This window comes from Erinaceus europaeus, chromosome 11 (genome assembly GCF_950295315.1).
Source record: "Erinaceus europaeus chromosome 11, mEriEur2.1, whole genome shotgun sequence".
Taxonomy (NCBI): domain Eukaryota; kingdom Metazoa; phylum Chordata; class Mammalia; order Eulipotyphla; family Erinaceidae; genus Erinaceus; species Erinaceus europaeus.
In genome coordinates, this window is record NC_080172.1 from 102,357,934 (window position 1) to 102,378,746 (window position 20,813).

At 35.9% G+C, this 20,813-nt stretch overlaps 1 protein-coding gene across 13 annotated transcripts in view; it reads left to right on the forward strand.

The window, feature by feature from the left end:
* Positions 1–20,813, forward strand: part of ADGRL2 (adhesion G protein-coupled receptor L2) — a 198,207-nt gene that overhangs the window by 29,185 nt on the left and 148,209 nt on the right. For all 13 annotated transcript variants that reach the window (XM_060202231.1, XM_060202230.1, XM_060202235.1 and 10 more), the window contains exon 2: positions 14,557–14,729. In XM_060202231.1, the coding sequence (XP_060058214.1) occupies positions 14,657–14,729 (73 nt within the window). In that variant the 5' untranslated portion in view covers positions 14,557–14,656. The remainder of the gene's footprint in view (positions 1–14,556; positions 14,730–20,813) is intronic.

Sequence of the window (20,813 nt, forward strand, 5' to 3'; positions counted from 1 at the left end):
CTCTCTTTTGTCTTATATGTAATACTGATAGAGAAGTTTAGTCTTCATGTATTTCAATGTGATACATATAATTGCAACTTAGAAATATTCCTATGGGCTGTTGTTACATGATTATTAAAATTTAAAAATGTTGGGTTGCAAGAAATAACTAATAACTGTATTAGTAACAAAGATTTATTATTTATTTATTTTTTACTTTGGGGAACTCAGATGTAGGAAATTAGGAAGCTCTAAAAATACTTTTGTTCTTGGAAGTATGGGCATTAACGTAATTTTTCGGAGTAAGACTAGTGATTTTGAGCCTGTAGACTTTATTTCTTCAGCAGAAATTTAGCAAATTAGAATTTAGTGACTTCCTATTGAACACAGTTTGGAACTGGGACATACAGAGCATTTTATGTGGATGAGTAGCAATGGTGACATAGATTTCAGGATTTTGAAGCTACTTTTGGCAATAGCTATTTTAAACCATTGTACGTACCTCCTGGGTCTTGTCCAAACCTGATTTCTTTTTAGTAGTCTTTATACTTACTATTTTGGTTAGTTTCGTATTTTCTTCTGCCAAACAAAGTAGTAAGATAGGTTCCTGTATTAATGTCTTTTCTATAAGCTGTCAGTGCGCTTGTATGTCAACACACCCACCCACCCCAGTATAGTGTCCTTTTTTTGTACTTACTTTGTTAAGATAAATTCATCTTTATATTAACAGTATTTCAATTCTTTTTCCCCACCTTCCTTTCCTCTCATGTTTTCATATAGAACTAGAATTATAGGGCGTCAGGCGGTAGTACAGCGGGTTAAGCGCATGTGTCGCAAAGCTCAAGGACCTGCCTAAGGATCTCGGTTCGACCTCTCAACTCCCCTCCTGCAGGGGAGTTGCTTCACAAGCAGTGAAGCAAGTCTGCAGGTGTCTTTCTCTCCTCTGTCTTCCTCTCCTCTCTCCATTTCTCTCTGTTGTATCCAACAACGACAACATCAATAACAACAACAATAATAACTACAATAAAAAACCAAGGACAACAAAAAGGAATAAATTAATAAATAAATAAATAAATATTAAACAAAAAAGAACTAGCGTGATAGAAGTGGAGAGAAACAGACAGAGCTGGTGTGTGAGCACACTAAAGAAACTCCAGTCATGCAAGTTGGTAAGCAGTGCACTATACCAAGTAATCTTTTGCTGACCTTTAATTTAATTTCCTAAGATAGCAAGTAAAAGTTGGTTTATTTGGGGAGCATAGATAATTATTAGTTCATTATTTGGCTAAATGAATTGCATTCAGTTATTTTCCTTTTTGCTCGTTATTAAAAGGATTTAGCAAACTATAACTGGCCTGTGCCATGGCTGACCAGCTTTGTCTGTAGCCGAGCTTACTGACAAATAATTATGCTCATTTGTTGCATATTGCCCATGGTAACTTTTGTGTTACAATAGCAGAGCTGTGTGGTCCAGGAGGTGGCACAGTGGATGAAGCCTAAGGTCCCGAGTTCAATCCCTGGCAGCACATGTACCAGAATGATGATCAGGTTCTTCTTCTCTCCTCTTATCTCTTTTATAAATAATAATAATAAAAAAATTCCCCTGATCTCTGTTATATGGTACCAGTACCAGTTTATATAACTCCTTGTTTGTTATCTTTTCAAGCATTCAATTTCTCTTGAGGGGCAGGGAGGCAGCATAGTGGTTATGCAAAAAGCCTTTAAGACCTCAAGCACCAGAGATCCCAGGTCCAATCCTCAGCATTGCCATAAAGCAGACTTGAATAGCACCCTAGTTAAAAAAAATTCCTTTTTTTAAAAATTATGAAGCACTTTTTATTTGCTTTTCTTTTACATGTGAGGTAGCAACAATAAATAATTCAAATTTTCCTCAGTTTTTGAGTTGCATGTATTATTTTATAACTTTTTAATTAATGATTTTAATAATGATTGACAAGATTGTGGTATAAGAGAGGTACAATTCCATGCAATTCTCATCACCAGAGTTCCACATCCCATCCCCTCCATTGGAAGTTTTCCTATTCTTTATTCCTATGGGAGTATGGACCAAAGATCTTTATGGGGTACAGAAGGTGGAAGGTCTGGCTTCTATGGTTGCTTCTCTGTTGAGCATGGGCGTTGACAAGTCGATCCATACTCCCAGCCTGTTTCTGCCTTTCCTTAATTGGGTAGGGCTCTGGGGAGATGGGGTTCCAGGACATATAGGTCAGGTCATCTGTCCAGGGACATCAGGTTAGCATCATGGTAGTATCTGCAGCTTGGTGACTGAAAAGCAATAAGCAGAACAATTTGTTTAATAATTGGGAACCTTAAGGTTAAGGCTTTGCTAGTAGGAGTGCTGGCTGTATGTTACGATGTGTAAAGACCCAGGATTAAGTCCCTAGTTCCCACCTGTAGTGAAACAATGTTGCAGGTGTCTCTCTTCCTCTCTCCCCTTTCCTTCTTGATTTCTCTCTATCCAGTAAACAAATACAAGTAGAATTAAAAACAAACAAAAGGACTAGAAATCACCAGCCACACAGAATGTTTGTTTGATACTGAGAAAAAAAAAAATCTGTCCTATCTATTCACTTAGGCCACAACTTTTTCTTCAGAAAGAATTTGTGAAGTTGGAATGTTGATATATAGGCAGCACATATGACTTGTGAGAGATCACAAGTTTGAATCCCAGTACCACCAATAGCCAGAACTGAGTGATAGTGAATAAATAAGTAATAAATAAGATTTCATTTTTCTGTGCCGTTCAATGAATGTTAATTTGTTTAAAGATTTAGGAGGAGGAGGAGGAGAGAGAGAGGGAGAGAGAGGATGTGAACCACCAAAGCATTGCTCTGGCTGGCACAAAGGATGCAGGAGATTGAACTCGGGTCCTCATGTTTTAGAGTCCAATATTTTATCAACTGTTCCACCTACAGAATAGCAAAAAGTTTAACTCCTTGTAGGTGGCAACCCTATCTGAATTTCTTTTGTTAAGCCTTTAGAATCTATAACAAAGCTAATTAATATATAATATAAAAACAATAACACTCAGTATCAAAAATATTTAGTATATAATCACAAGGCATTCATTGAGCAACTAGCATACGCAATAAAGGTGTTAATATTATGTACATTATTTTTGCAGGAATTACAAGTTTAGCTTTAAACATTGTGAGGTGTATTCTCTTGATTGCAAAAGGCAGTGCTGTCTGGGAGATGGCACAGTGGGTAAAGGATTCGGTTCTCCGGGAGTCGGGTGGTAGTGCAGCGGGTTAAGTGCAGGTGGCACAAAGTGCAAAGACTGGCATAAGGATCCCAGCTCAAGCCCCCGGCTCCCCACTTGCAGGGGAGTCGCTTCACAGGCAGTGAAGCAGGTCTGCAGGTGTCTTTCTCTCCCCCAGAGTCTTCTCCTCTCTCCATTCTCTCTGTCCTGTCCAACAACGACGACATCAATAACAACAATAGTAACTACAACAACAAGGGCAACAAAAGGGAATAAATAAATAAATCTTTTTTAAAAAGTGTTGAGCTCTCAAACAAAAGGCAGTGCTTCATATGTAACCATTTTTTCCCCACTTTTTACTTTGTATTCCTTTCTTAAATTTTTTTTTTTGTATTTATTTGTTGGATAGAGACAGCCAGAAATTGAGAGGGAAGGGTTGATAGAGAGGGAGAGTGACTGAGAGACACCTGCAGCCCTGCCTACTCACTTGGTAAAGCTTTCCTCCTGCTGGTGGGGACTGGGGACTCAAACCTGGGTTCTTGAACATTGTAACCAGGTGTGCTACTGCCCAACCCTATTGCTTATTATTCTTTATATCTAATTTTTATACTTATTTTTAAAGTCCATTTGACACTTATATTAACTCAGTACTTCTAAGAATCCTCCAACAGTGATATTAATGACTTAATATATGACAGATCCTGGGTCATTATTATTTCATTTAGTGGTTGTATATATAGACCAAGAGGGAATCTGAATATTGATTCAGGGAATGGCTAGTAACAATGATTTATGAACAAAGGATCCAGTGCAGTGAGCTAAATTTACTATTGCATCATCACAAGAGCAACAATGGAGCTTTTTTCTATTTGTCTATACAGAGAGTAGTCCATAATATTATAGATGTTAACATTTAAACATTCTTTTACTGACTTCTAAGTTTCAGTATGAATTGGATGAAATCCCTTTTTCTTTCTTTTTTTTATATTTATTTATTTATTTATTTATGTACCTATAAGCAATATCCACTCTGGTACTTTGGCAAATAAGATTTATCAGTCTATAGAAACTTTTAATTTATGTGAAATTATTAGCACTTTAAATAGCACTATGAATGAGTAAAATTAAGATAGCTCAACTGGAAATAATACAAATAAGTTAAGACTGAACTATCATTACCTGAGGGATGTTAGTTTTGTTCATGTAAACATTTTGAAAAATAAGCTCATTATTCTTTTGGCTTTTTAATCAGTTTCATAATCCCAACATGACTGTTCTACTTTCTTTTTTTTTTTCTTTTTCTTTTTTTTCCTTTTTACTCTAAAGGGAAAGACAGTAAGATATAAAATGAGTAAATGTATCTGGACTACTTGAATAGTTTATAGACTGATATACCAGTACTGCTATTTGCTTAAATGCCCCTCAGCAAGTCATGTATTCAAATTTTAAGACAAAAACAGGAACTGATATGTATAAATGATAATCATGTGAGGCAGGAGAGATAGCTTAGTGATCAAGCAAAACAACTTTTGGTTCCTGAGGGCACCAAAGGTCCCATGATTAACCTCGAGTACCATCAAAAGCTAAACCTAAGCCGTGCTCAAGTTAAAAGAAAAAAAATTGAATATACACATATGTATATATGTCATATATACCCACATGTATATAAACAATAATTATATATATATTTCCTCAAGTATATTATGAACTATTCATGAAATAATGTTTGTGAACTCTGTTTTAGCTATCATTCTGGGTAATCCTGTGTGTCATACTACTACAGCTTTAATGGAAAGGATTATTTATTTTGATTAGTGACTTAATAGTGCTTTACAAAATTAATGGGTATAATTCAGCACTACTCCCACTACCAGAGTTCTGTTTCTTCATCCCCTCCATTCGAAACTACAACACTTCTCCAAAGCTTGCAGATATGCGTCAACTATTATTTTTACAACTATCTGTTTATATTTGTATATATTTACCCATTTTTCCCCCCATGGTCCCATCTTATTATATTCCTTACCAAGTCACACCTACACCTATTACTAGTTCTGAATGTTTTTCCTCTTCTCTTTGAGGGTCCTGATGGAGTTGGAGTTTAGAGCCCTCTGGTCATCTTTTCTCCTTCTCTGAGAGTATGGACCAACATTTCTTTTTGGGGTGCAGAAGGTGGGGGCTCTGGCTTCTGTAATTGCTTCTCTGATGGACATGGGCCATAGCAGGTTCATCATACCCCTTGCTTGTTTCTGTCTTTCCCTAGTGGAGTAGAGCTCTGGAAAAGTGAGGTTCTGGTATACATTGGTGAGGTCATCTGCTTGGGGAAGTCAGGATTGAATCATGATAGCACTTTCAACTTGGTCACTGAAAGGCATAAAGCAGGACAAAATGATTAACTGTAACCAAAAAGTAGCAGATGAGAATAGGGATCTTAAGGTGGAAAGAGGTGTGGAAGTCTATTTTAAGTATGTTCCTTGGGCCCCACAACTTTTGCAGTTTTTGCTTCAGTTTGATAGATAACATGGAGTTGGGCAAAAATATTGTCTTGAGTAGATGGTGTCAGAGTTGACAGTGGTCACAGCTGGGAACATGATAGACTACACTCATTTCAGGACCAGCTCTTCCTCTAATGGCAAACAGAGAAATTGAAGGGGAAGGGGAGATAGAAAGGGAGAGAGACAGAGAGACACCTGCATCCTTGCTTCACCACTCATGAAGTTTTCCCCCTGCAGATGGTGGGCCAGGGGCTTGAACCCGGTTCCTTGTGTACTGTAATGTGAGTGCTTAACTAGGTGCACCACTACCTGGCCCCCGCCCCCTTGCTACTTTTAGGGAAGACAAGTTCCTGAAGTGACACAGGAAAGGGCTTATGCTGATGTTCCTGATGGAAGTGACCAGTGATGGTGGAGAGAGGGATCTATTAGAAGTCTAAGTGACATATCTGTGTGGGAACCTAAGGATTGCTTAACTAGGGTCCCAGGATGTTCTGATATTGACCAAATAGACCATTAGGTAATGAGACAGTCTTTCCCTTATCCAGCTTTCGTGGTTCTTTCTTTATCTGAGGAGCTTAGACCAATGTGCTGACCGTCATCTGTTGTATCCAACCAGTATTAGGTTTATGGGGTCTGTCTCTGAGCCAAGCTTATTTGGTGAAAGGATTATTTATTTCTTTTTAACTAGAATGTAAACTCCTTGAGGATGAAAAGGAATTCAGGTTCTGCCATACACAACTTTTCTATCTGACCTTGATAGCATTGACCTTAAAATGATTAGTGGTCATAGTGTTCCCCCCAAAAAAAAAATTGTATGGATATTCTAGACTTTAGAAAAATTATTAGGAAATTTAATGCTTTAAAGTTGTATAGGATTATCAGTTAAAAATAACTCTCCCCCTAAAGGTGGAAAAATGCTAATTTCTATGTTGTAAATGTATTGTAATTTTCAGAATAAAGAATATAGATTTAAAATTTTACTGATCTATGATTATTTTACAGTATTAAATAAATGTCGGGATTATAACTTACCTATAGGATATATATATGTGTGTATATATATATATATTTTTTTTTTTCAACCCATGTCAGTTTTCATGGGTAACCATCCTATTGTTCACAGAGTTTGATAGTCATATTTGGTGTGATTTCTTCATTGTCTTTGGCTATTTGAGAGAAACCATTCAGTGCTTGTCTTTCATTTTCTGACTTTAGCATAATCTCCACTTCCCTTTATGCTGCTGTGAAAGGCATACTCCAGAGCAGTATTTCATTGAGCATATGTATTATTACTTCACTTAGTTATCTATGGATAGGCATTTAGGTTGCTTTCATGTCTGTACATTTATTGTGAATAATGTATCTATACACATAATGCTATGTAGATTTTTTTTTTCCAAATGAGTGTTTTCATATTTTTTTGGGCGAATACTAAAAAATGGTATTGCGTGGTCACACTGTGCTTCAGTTTCTAATTTTTATTTTTCCAGCAACCTCTATACCATTGTATCTACTTACAGTCTTAGCAACAGTATATAAGAGCTCCATATCTATTTATTTCCTTGCCAACACTTGTTTCCAGGCTTCTGGTCATATGTAAGCTACAGCAGTACACCACTACCCAATACCTTCCATCTTTTATTCATTTTTATTTATTATTTTTATTGCTTCTAGGGTTATTGCTGAGGCTCACTGCAGGCACTATGAATCAACTGTTCGTGGCTGCCATTCCCCCCCCCCATTTTTTTGTCTTCTAATTTTTATTTGATAGGAAAGAGAGAAACTGAGAGGGGAGGGGGAAGTAGAGAAGATAGACAACTGGAGACCTGCTTAAGCTGCCTTCCTGCATGTGGGGAGTAGGGGCTTGAACTCAGGTCCCTGAGCATGGTAAGATGTATGCTCAGCTGGGTGAGCCACTGCCTAATCCCCTCCTCCAGTCTTTTAAATATAAGTTATTTTCACAGGTGTGACATGGAATCTCTTTGGGCTTTTAGATGAGCATTTCTCTAGTGATTAGCATTTTTTTTTCATAAGTCTATAATCTAATTTAATTTATATATCTTCTTTAAAGAAATGCTTTTTCAAATGGCCTGCCTCCCTCTTTGATTTTTTTTTTTTTTTGGTTTAGTTCTTAATTTAGAGAAAAGTCCCATGTCTGGTGTGCAAATAAATACCTTTTTTTCAAGAAGCAGGTTATCTTTTTGTGTGTATTGTTTTTCTTGTTCTGTAGGAAAACTTTTTAGTTTTATGGAGTTTCCTTAATTTTTGCTTTTGTTTTCCCCAAAGACATCTCTGCAATGAGTGTTCACAAGTGTACTCGTCTTTGTTTTCTTTTACCTGTAATATATAAAATATTTTATGCAAATAGATTTATAACGTTTTTTGGTCGAAGATGTGAGGCCCTAAGCATTTTACCGTATTGTAACGTAATATTTTCAGTTGGGTATGTAGGTTCATTTTCTTAACTTTCGAGTACAACTTTAAGTTACATGATAAAATCCCCCCCCCCTACATTGGTTCGAAAATGACAGCCATTTGTTTTTATTATTTCAACTAGAAGGATTTTAATGAAGAGAATGGCAGACTGCCCTGGTCTGTGCCTCTCATGTCCGCAAGCTACAAGCCTCTTTTGCATGCTCAGCATGACTCCCTGATATTGTGGGAGATAGCCGATGGAATTTACTAGGAGCATTCCTGAACTCTTCTTTCTGCTCCTCCTTCCTAAGCTCTCTCATAGGAGAATTTATTTCTTCAAAACGAAGAAGGTTCAATAAACGGTAAGGACAATAATGAATGTTAAGGGGACTTTAGCATAAATAGTTTAATTAAACTGTTCTGGATTCCATACCAGTATCTGCAGAAAATAAATGGAGGAGGGTGGCGACCAGTAGTTGTCCACGTGGTTTTAAATTCCCTTATCAGGATTAACAGCCCGACCCTCTCCTTGTGGAGGGAAAGAAAATAAACTCTAATGCAAAAGAATGCTTGTTTGAATGTCTGGAGCTAAAAACAGCTTTCTGATTAGCAGTAGCAAAGGTTTACTTCGCTAACTTACTGAAAGAAAACTCCCAGGGGTTTTGACGTTTTCTCCAACATGAACAAGGGCAAATTCTGGCCAGTAAGGAATGCACATAGACAATTCTGAAAAGTGGATACCTTAATGAGATAAGTAAAATTAAAGGAAACATTTATTTTTTTTTAAATGTCTAAGCCTTTGTATGAAGGGTGAGTGAGTGTAGCATCCTTTTTGTTGTTGTTTTTGCAAAACATAGAAGGGCAGCTTTTTTCCCCCCTTGATTATAATTTTATAGAGAGAATAAGATCAGAAGATTGATTTTATACAGCTAACTTAACTTACATGCAGAGCTGACATACATTTATTTAATTCACAGAGTTTTAGTTTTAGTTTTAAAGCATTAATGTTTCATTTTATGCAGCATTAGTGCATAGTAACAAGGAGGGGTGACTAGTAGGTCTTCTGCTTAGATAGTATGTTCTCTTTTCCAATTCTCTTCATGCGTATAGTTGTTTGAGGTATAATAGCCAGTGTTCTTACAAGTTTATTGACCATGAGCAGGAGTCAGAAATAAGACTATGCATCAATCTTCAGATAAATGATAGTTGGTTCTTAATAGGCTACCATTGTTTATTCACCACTTTTAGAAAGTTTTAGTTAAATACTCTTTTCATCTTGCTTATTTCAAGTATACTTATATTGTTTCATTGATTCTTATCAATAAAAGGATTTTATTCCCCCCCTCCTTAAAATTAAAGAATCATCATTATATATTAGATTGTGATTTCCTAGTCATGTAAAAACTCCATGGATATAAAAAGTGATAGAGGTGTTTTTCTAATTTTAAGGCAGCAAGTAAATAAATATAAGCAGGTTACTGTCTGAAAGACAGCAGCTGATTGCACATCGTAAGTAGCATATAAAACACTGAGGACTGTTGGAATAGAAACAGTGCTGAGGCATATTCCTGGAAGCCTTCCTTCAGCACTGGGAGGTTTGGTGGTAGTGATGCATTAATTGACTTTTTACATGACAGAGTAATACGATACTTGGATCTGAAAAAAAAAGTCTTGACAGAGATTTGGTAGACAATGGCATATGGTTTATAGAAACAAGATCATGTTGAAATAGTTTGGATTATTTGAAGGATAAGGAGAAAAGGAGGAGCTTGTGGCTTAGAATCTTAAAGTCACAGTCATTTACAGTTTAAGCAGAAGTGTTCTGTTTCCCTTTTTTTTTAATTAAAAAATTAACAGTCTTCTCAGGATTTTTATCTGCACTGTGCTGTTTATATTTCCAGTTCTTTCCTGGGATCTTGGGAGAAAAGGTTTTCTGAAAATCTGGTGATTAACATGGGCAATCACTTAATCTTTTTCTAAAAGAAATTTAATATTCCCTTTCTGATTTTGCTCTTGTTTTATATTGTGAAAAGCTTTGTATACTTTATTGCGCTTCATTGAATAGTTTATAGAATTTGAAAGGATGTCTGTTATCTACATCTATACCAGTGAGTACCCACTGACTGTAGTTTAGGAGAAAAGCTTTCTTGTGATTAATATCTTGTTTTATTATTTTTCGTCTAGCCTTTGTAGATTATACTTTGTTAAATGTTTCTAGTTTTCATTATTTTGTCCTTTTCCCTGGATGGTTGTTTTTCATGTGAATCCTAGCAGTAAAATCTTCTGACAGTTTTCAGAATTGCATTTAAAGTTTGAACTTTTGGAAATAATTTTATTTGATGTGCAAGTGATTAGCTATAGGTTGGAGAATTAGAAAAATAACTGAGAGTCTTTTTTGCTTCCTACATGTACAGCTGATTGGAATTAAGTTTAATTTGCATTAAAGAAGTCATGATTCTATTCTATTGTAGAATTTTTTTCTCAGTGTTAGAAACAGCCATTTGTACCAAGCATTAGAATTGACTGGTGTTCTTCTAAAATTTTATTTCCCACTCTCCAACTTTAAAATTATATTTCACATTCCAGTTAATATGTTGAGATTTTAGTAGAGTTCAAATCTGTTCTTGAAAATGTCTGTTCTGGCCAAAGACCACAAAGGAGATCTCAGTTGTGCGGTTTTCTCCTCCTTTTCCCCTTACTAACAGAAGTTTTCCTATCTTGGCAGCTGTTTTCTACCAGGCAGTTACCAGCCCCTGATTTCTTCCTTCCCTTTCTTCCCACAAACAAGGGCTCTTTGAAATAGGCGATGACTGAAGACAGGCTAATCTTGGATTGCTTTAAGAAAGTGGAAATGTGTTCAAGAGTTGTGCATATTGGCAAGCAGCCTATAGGCATTAGTTCATTAAAAGGAAAATATTCATTACAACCCAAATGATAACAAGTCTTTTTTCAGTCAGCAGTGGCTGACTGAAATCTATTCAAAGTAATTAATACACCCCATCCATACACAAACCTTATTCTATTTTTTTTGGTCAGATTGTTGAACAGTCTGAAGTAGATAAACTGTTGATCTGCTTTCTTTCTCCCATTTCCTCCCTTCCTTCCTTCCTTCCATCCTTCCATCCTTCCTTCCTTCCTTCCTTCCTTCCTTCCTTCCTTCCTTCCTTCCTTCCTTCCTTCCTTCCTTCCTTCCTTTCTTTCTTTCTTTCTTTCTTTCTTTCTTTCTTTCTTTCTTTCTATACAACAGGCCATGAGATTATCTGACTTCTCTTTATACTTAATATGAAATAACTTGCAGTTTCAGGACAGGTACTTTGCAAAAATAGTTTTTAAACTGGAGGTGTAGTTTGACTTTTAAATGGTCTTTGAAAGATTTGAGTGAAAAAAAAAAATGGGTAGAGAGAGCCAGACAGTTCTGAAGGATTACGTGCCATATGTCTCAATCAGATTAATTTTTGATATATCCTTTTGTTTTTGACATTTAGAAGAGGTTTGCTTTTTCTCTTGTTTTTGTCTCATTAAAAAAAATTTTTTTAATATTTACTTCCCCTTTTGTTGCCCTTGTTTTATTGTTGTTGTAGTAATTATTATTTTAGTCAGCTTTGTTAGATAGGACAGAGAGAAATAGAAGAGGGGAAGACAGAGATGGGGAGAAAAAAGATAGACATCTGCAGACCTGCTTCACCGCCTGTGAAGCGACTCCCCTGCAGGTGGAGGGGGGTGTGGGGGGGCTCGAACCGGGATCCTTATGCAGGTCCTTGTGCTTTGTGCCACCTGTGCTTAACCTGCGGAGCTACCGCTTGACTCCCTTTTGTCTCATTTTTAAGATAGTGGTCTCCGATGACCTCATAACTGGTTAATACCAATTTAGACACTTCTCATCTCGGTATCTAATTTTCATCAGTAATTTCAGAGTAAGCTCAAAAATTTAGACTGATAGGGGTCATGGAGTCATAGAGCATGAATCTTTAAAAAATGTAAGCATGATAAAATAAACTTCATACTAGCAAAATAAGGTAGTTTTGTGTGTGATTTTTTTTTTTTTACTGTATTTCAGAGTAATTTTCTAAATTCTTTTTTATATGCCTGTTGGTAAGCAGGATAGTGAATTAATTCATGCTGTTTTAAGCATTCCAAAACATTTAGAATCTGATTCCTCTTTCATTGGAGTTAATACTAGATTAACTGATAGTATAATGTAGTAAATTCCTAGAACTCCACAGTATGTAAACCAGATATAATACAAAGTAGCTCAGATAATATGAGTCTCAGGACTCTCATGCCTGAGGCTCTTAAGTCCCAGGTTCAATTCCCCATACCAAAACTATTGCTGCCCGCCCCTTTTTTTATTGTTGTAATTATTATTGTTGTTATTGATGTCGTCATTGTTGGATGGAACAGAGAAAAATGGAGAGAGGAGGGGAAGATAGAGAGGAGGAGAGAAAGATAGACACTTGCAGACCTGCTTCACAGCCTGGGATCCTTTCTTTACTCAGGTCCTTGAGCTTTGGGCCATGTGCAAGCTTAACCTGCTGTGCTATTGCCAGACTCCCCCAGGACTATTTTGATGTCCATTTAAGAGAAAGAGTTCTAGTTTTCTTTCTTTACCTTAAGAGGCTAGACTAGGAGATATGATATATTTGGGAACTGCCTGCATCTTTTCTATATTATAAGGGTACTAATTGCTCTGTGGTTTTTCATATTCGCCAAAAAAGAAAGCAAAACACTTGAAGAGAATCCAGCAAATGACCTGGATTCATATGATTGTAGGAATCAAGAAATGTTGATTAAGCCACATGTTTCAAGTTCTTTTTCTTTCCCTTTTCCTTTTCTTCTTCCTCCCCTCCTCTCCCCTCCTCTCCCTTCCTCTCCCCTTCCCATCCCCTTTTATTTTTACCAGAGCATTGCTCAGCTCTGGTTTATGGTGGTGGTGCTGCTGCTGGTGGTGGTGGTGGTGGTGGTGTGTGTGTGTGTGTGGGGGGGGTTGCATGCAGAATTGGAGCCTTAGGCATGAGAATCTTTCTGCATAACCATTATGTTGTCTACCCCTGCCCTGTGCTTCAAGTTTTCTATTCTTGGAAAAAATGGGTTCATAAGGATCTGTCAAAACTAACCTTGACTCCAGGTTTTATATTCTTTGCCACTTCACCCCCAGCTTTAAACAAAAATAATGATGCAACCTTGGTAATGACATCAAGGTCATGGAATTTTTACTGAGCACCAATGAATGGTCCGCCTATTTAGGAATGTAGGTTTGACCATATTATTCATGTATTGCTGAAAGAAATAAAACAACTATATGGACCTCTAAAAATTTGAAACAAAATAGTTGAGATAATCACTTTATAAACTACTCCCATTATAAATAAGTAGTAGTCACAGAATGATATGTTGTGTGGGAATATTGTCTTTTCAGGATGACACTTTATGTAAATTAAGAAGACTCCCATGTGTTAACAATTGTTATTTGTTAATTGGCATAGAAAAATGAACTTTAGTGGTCTGGGAGGTGGTGCAGTGGCTAAGGCACTAGACTCTCTTTTTTATTTTATTTTATTTTTTTAATATTTATTTATTTATTTATTCCCTTTTGTTGCCCTTGTTGTTTTATTGTAGTTATTATTGTTGTCATTGATGGATAGGATAGAGAGAATTGGAGAGAGGAAGGGAAGACAGAGGGGGAAAGACAGACACCTGCAGACTTGCTTCACCGCCTTTGAAGCGACGCCCCTGCAGGTGGAGAGTCCAGGGCTGGAACCGGGATCCTTATGCTGGTCCTTGCGCTTTGCGCCATGTGTGCTTAACCCGCTGCGCTACCGCTCGACTCCCGACAGTAGACTATCAAGCATGAGGTTCTGGGTTCTGTCCCCGGCAGCACATGTACCATAGTGATGGCTGGTTCTTTCCTCCTATTTTTCTCATGAATAAATAAATAAATTAAAAAAAAAAGAAAAATGAACTTTATTTCTCTGATTTACCTTGCAAAATAGCAGGATAACATAGTAAAAATAATGCTGTCAATGTTGACAAATGAAAACAAGTGTGTATTCATAAAATTTTGCAAGAGGTATTATCTGCTAAAACCTAGTACTTAGAGAAAAAGATTAATATGTGACAGAGAGGCAGTTGTGTTGTTTTAGAATGACAAAGCTTTTCAGAGAAAAAGGGCATTATTTAGAATTTATGTGATAATATTGTGAGTTCTAAGTCCTAACTATCAGTAAATGTTGGTTGGACGTTGTGTTCAAAATGTAAGGCTCAGGCTTCCAGTGTATAGCAGCAGCTAGTTTCGAGGGTGCAGTTTCAAAACATTTTATCTTTTTTCATACTTAAGTGAGGGAAGGAGAAAGAGGGAAAGAGAAGAGAATCACTGCTAGTATTATTTATATATTTTTGTGACATTGTAAGGCCATAGAATAAATGATGGATTTGTTTGTTTTTCAGATATGAGGATCAATGATGCATACTGCTGGGTTCGATGAAGCTGGGCATTCATAACTAGATTCATTAAGGAATACAAAGAAAATATTTAAAGGAATCAATAATGGTGTCTTCTGGTTGCAGAATGCGAAGTCTGTGGTTTCTCATTATAATCAGCTTCTTACCGAACATGGAAGGTAAGATGCAGTTTAAATTTTGCTATTCTCTTTTGTGTCAGAAAACATAAACTATGCAAACATCTTTGTGTGGAAATGTCTGGATGAGTATAATCGTTCTCAGAATAAGCGTTTAAAAGATTTCCTGAATGCAGTGTTCATCTTTAGAGGTTGACTATTTCCACAGCTATGTGGCATACAAATTTACAAAGGGCACTGAGTCAGAATTTATATTTTACATGAATTTATAGAATATAGTGATTACAAATAATTCTGAAAGAAATCAGTGAAAACATTTTGGTCACAGTTTTGCACATATTCACTGAGTTTATTTTAGGATTGAAAGTATATTGTATATTATGGCAGCGTCCTAAATGTATAACCACATTAGTTCTAAAGCTCCTAAATATATACGTTTTATAATCTGCTGTGGAAGATATTAGTTTGGTGTGTGTGTGTGTGTGTGTCCCTTTTTTTAAAAAAAATTGTTCTTTATTTTCGAAGACAGAATTGATGTTTCAAAAGGAGATAAAACTTTTGAGGCTTACCAAAGGAATTGCAACCACTATCTTAATGTTTATAGATTTACTAATATCTTTGTTTCTTTAGTCTTAAATAGTTATTGTGAAAATAAAAGCCTTCCTGAAGCTTTTGTCAGAGCAGGTCAGAAGTTAATATGGAGTTAAGATGTATTTAATTTGCAGTTAGTTGATGGTGGTTGTTACACTTGGCATGAAAGAGTCTCAATCTTGAAAAATCTGTGAAGAAAACAAAATCTATGATAAAAACAGGTATAATGCAATGGATATTTTTTGTCCATCTTAAATATTTGAGAGTTTTAAAGTTGTCTTGATAATTTGTTTTTAAGTAGTCTCATTTATGTCTATTAGTAAAATGACATGGGGGAAAAAAAAGACATTGTCAAGTAATGTAGAGAAACTTGTTATTCTATTATCTTTAAAATAAGCTTTAAAATTGCCATGAAAAATTTAGTTAAATTTCTTGTCCCTACATTATAGTTCATCACATCTCCTTGCTGTCCCAGAATAAATTGATAAATTTAGAAATATTCTAAACTAAGAATTTAAGTATTCAGAAACTTAACTTGGATTTAAGTTTCATTTGAAAGCTACAAATAGGTTAATATTTTGCTTTTAGGAGACATTGCTTTTTGCAGCTGAACGAAATATGCATCAAATCTAATGTTAAAAATACAATAAATATAAGCAGAAATTGAGTTTAATTATATGGATTTCTGGCTTATTTTGTTATGAACTCTTATGTGTAGTCTATAATTTTGATTCTACTTTTATGGAAAGGAACTAATCTAATTTCTGCTGTCACATTTAAAAAAAAAGATTTAACATTTAAATAAGATGACAGGTGTGGACCAATTCTGGACATAATTCTGGTTTAGCTAGAGATTTACTCTGCTACTACAGTGGTTTAACTCACCAGGAAGTTACAGCAGAGCCTTTTCGTAAGTTGCTGCGGTTTTATTTCTACTATTACCAAACAGGTTAGGATTCCTATCAGCTCATAAAAGAAATTTCATTTGGGGGGCACGTTTTCAGGCCAGGGGTGGTTGTTTCTGAAGGAAAAACTGCTTCCTATCCATAGAACAAACAAACCGAAAACCTGGGAATGAGCCCATCCTACTAGTCATGAATTTATGCATAGATAATGCACACTCTTAAAACACTGATTCAACTTCACATGGCTTTGTCTTAAGGAACTATAACATGACATTATTGTCCTTCATTGCCCGAAGACAGGTAATGCTCTGTGAATACCTATAGAGAAAACCAGTGGAAGTTATGTAAGAGAGTACAGGAAAGAAGATACAAACTTAGCTACTCAACCATTAAATTTCTTAGGGATCTTCTTACAAGATAAACTACCTTTTCAGATTTTAAAGAGATGCAGTTTTTTTTTTTTTTTCTATTTTGTCAGTCACTGTTTCCTTATGGATAAATTCAGTTATATCCTAGGTAGTTCCCCTCCTCCTTTCTCAGTGAGTGACTCAACTTTCAAGATGGGTACTTACAATTAAAAAAAAAATGCACACGGCACAGTTCTGCTCTTTTGAAGCTAGTGGGCTTGTGCAAGATACCTTTTGGGTATAAAATTATCTATCTGTTGGGCCAAACAGGAAAATATCCTGAGCACACCGGCAACTTGTAGTCTGCAGCAAACAGAAGTACTTTCCTGATTACTAACTGGTTTTAAGCCTAGTTTTCTGAAGATTCTGTCATTTTACTAGAAGCCAGACATTATATTTTTGAGTAATGTCAACTAATTAAGATTTTTTTAGAATGCAATAGTGAAGGCCACGTCTGTGAATTATAATTAGTGATGCATTATGCTTCTTAGAGCTTTCTTTTTTGATTCCCCTTCTAATTTTTAGTAGTATTTTACCTTAATGTATGATTCTAACTTTATATAATGTGGATTTATTTTTTACTTTATTATATTTTTACCAGAGCACTGCTTAACTATGCCTTATGGTGCCAAGGATTGAACTGGGATGTTGGAGCATCAGGCCTGAAAATCTTTTTGTGTAACTGATGCTACTGTCCTGGCTTATTTGGATTTATTTTACATTTATTCCTATGAGAGCTAAATTTCCACAGTTGCCCAAAGAGCTTGTTCTCTGTTTAGAAAAATATTCTAAATATATCTTTTGTGCTTTTAGTAAAGAATTGCTAAGAATTTTCCAAAGTTTTCAGTAGTAAAAGCAAAATGTATAGAAATGTAATTGTAGAAATTGACTTAAATCTCTCTCAATTTGTATGTAAAAATCATGTCTTACCCATTAAATTTGATTTGCTTTTGTAGAATAGCAATAGTGTTTTATATCTTGAATTTTTTCCTCCTCCCATGTATTTTGGAAACATGTTTAGAATTTCCAAATAAAAGTGATTATAAAAGCTGAAACTTTAAAAATATTTACAGATATTTAATTGATTTTAGCTATTGATAACTAATGACAAATCCTATAAAAATGAGTTAGTAACTGATGTACTTTGATTTTTCTGTGCAATTTTTATAAGCATAGTAACCCACTGTGGAATCATGTATCAGTAAATAGGAAAATAAATTGAATTTTTCTGTTCCTGAGAATTAAATTATGCTATATAATGGAGCCATGGCAAGCCTAAGTCAGACATATGAAGGCTTGCTCAAGGATGACAAGTTACAAATAATAGCAGTTCTTCTGTAAAGTTGATAATATGGGTTTCAAGTTGAATTTTCCATGCATTGAATATATAATTAATTTCACCAACCAAACTTTTAGTTAATTGGCTCAGATTGCATTGTTGCTTATCGTTATCTTGAAAGAAAAATATTATTTCAAATAATGCCAGATATAACTTTACTTATCTACTTTCTATACATCAAGAAAAATATAAGAATAACTGTAGAAATATTATCTTACCAGTTATTTAATGTATTTTTCAATTTCCTTGGTACACTTGTAATGATTTTGGAGTTCATGATATTCTATTTAAAATCAGGTCTGACTGTACGGTCTTTTTTAATAGCTGGGTGGCAGGGAAAAAGTAGGTAAAGGGATTCAGTATGCATTAGAAAAAACTTGTTTTTGGCATATAAATATATCCTTAAGAATAGCATATAACAGAGTGGGACAAATAGTCATTTTAAGAAGGATTAAAATAATTCAGACCTATATTTGTTAATTCTTTTTTATTTACAGATATATGGTAATTTATGTTTGTTTTACAAGGGCAGGGTTTTTTTTGTTTGTTTTTATTGTTGTTGTTTATACCAGAGTCTCTAGAACAGTGTCTGGCTGATAGTAAGCATTTATACTACATTTACTACATAAAGAAGAGTAATTTCACAGAAAGGGCCAAATTTTAATAGTGGAAGAATGAAAAAAAGTTGTAATAGCAGGGACCTTAGTAAATGAGGCATTAAGATGCAGGGTATATGTATGAATGGCTGAGTGTCAGGAAAGACTTCCAGCTGGAAGTAATAATGATATAACTGAATCTTAATATGAGCTAAAGAAGGCAGATAAGACTATGATGTGAGCATAGAGAAGGAGAAAAGAAAGCATTAGCAGACAGCATGAATGTGGAGTAAGGTATTCTATTGGTCTTTATACTTTTGGAACAACAGAATTCCCTGAAAGGTCCAGAGTGGGTCTGCAAGCATTTGCATTTCTCAGCAGGTTCCTGGGGTGAATTGATGTTATTAGGCATCACATCTAAGAAAAACTTACATTTTGCTGTGGCGTGTATAATGTGTGGTTGGGTTAAGTGTTGGAGCTGCATGAGTGTGGGTATAATGTAATTTTTTTTCTTTTTTATTTAAGAAAGGATTAATTAACAAAACCATAGGGTAGGAGGGGTACAATTCCACACAATTCCCACCACCCAATCTCCATTTCCCACCCCCTCCCCTGATAGCTTTCCCATTCTCTATCCCTCTGGGAGCATGGACCCAGGGTCATTGTGGGTTGCAGAAGGTGGGAGGTCTGGCATCTGTAACTGCTTCCCCGCTGAACATGGGCGTTGACTGGTCGGTCCATACTCCCAGTCTGCCTCTCTCTTTCCCTAAGTAGGGTGGGTCTCTGGGGAAGCGGAGCTCCAGGACACATTGGTGAGGTCTTCAATCCAGGGAAGCCTGGCCGGCATCCTGATGACATCTGGAACCTGGTGACTGAAAAGAGAGTTAACATACGAAGCCAAACAAATTGTTGAGCACTCATGGACCCAAAGCTTGGAGTAGTGGAGAGGAAGTGTTAGGGGGGTACTCATTGCAAACTCGTGTACTTCTGCTTTCAGGTATATATTTTGCAGTAGTTTACGGATACATGTGAACATATGCTGTCTCTCACAGAAACTGGTGTATATCTAGGTTTATAATGTAATTTTTTAAGAAGTGTTTTTAAAGAGAGAAACCATATCACTGCTACTTAGGATATCTTTATTATTATTATTCATTCTTCTTCTTCTTCTTATTATTATTATTTACCTTTCTGTTATTGATTTTTAATGGAGTACTGGGGATTGATTGAACCCAGGGCTTCAGGCATACAAATCATATGTTCTTATGCTGAGATAGCTCTTTTAATTTGATTTACTGTGATTCAGGATAGCACGCAATTGTACCTTTTAAAAAATATTTATTTTATTTAAAAATATTTATTGCTATTTTAAAAATAGCACGCAATTATACCTTTTTAAAAATATTTATTTATTGGTAGTCGGGCTGTAGCGCAGCGGGTTAAGCGCAGGTGGCGCAAAGCACAAGGACCGGCATAAGGATCCCGGTTCAAACCCCGGCTCCCCACCTGCAGGGGAGTCGCTTCACAGGAGGTGAAGCAGGTCTGCAGGTGTCTATCTTTCTCTCCTCTCTGTCTTCCCCTCCTCTCTCCATTTCTCTCTGTCCTATCCAACAACGACAACAACAATAATAACTACAACAATAAAACAACAAGGGCAACAAAAGGGAATAAATAAATAAAATAAATATTTAAAAAAATATTGATTGATTCCATTTTGTTGCCCTTGTTTTGTTGTTGTAGTTATTGCTGTTGTTGTTCTTGGATAGGACAGAAATGGAGAGAGGAGGGGAAGACAGAGTGGGAGAGAAGGACACCTATAGACTTGCTTCACTGCCTGTGAAGTGGCGCTCATCAGGTGGGGAGCCAGGGACTAGAACCAGAATTCTTCCGCCAGTCCTTGTGCTTTGCACCACCTGCGCTTAACCCGCTACTCTACCGCCCAGCTCCCTCATTATTCCTTTTTATAAAGCTCTTCATTCTTCTGACTGCTCCTTGGACCTTATTTTCAACTTAAAAGTAGGAATCATATTTACTAGTTTTTCACAGTGAGCTAAGAAAGAAAAAGAAAAGGCAAGTATTCTCCATATTGGGAGAAAAACAGAACATGTTTTCTGTTAAGGATAGATGTTACATTTTTAGAGCTCCTCTTGTTTCTGTTTGCCTTTTTTTCATTTGTGATACCTTGTTCTTTTCCTTGTTTTCAGGATAAGTACATAACCAAAATGCTCAAGAGATTTTCAGTAGAGACTTTAGATTTTCTAATCTTACAAAACTGACTACTTTGTTCA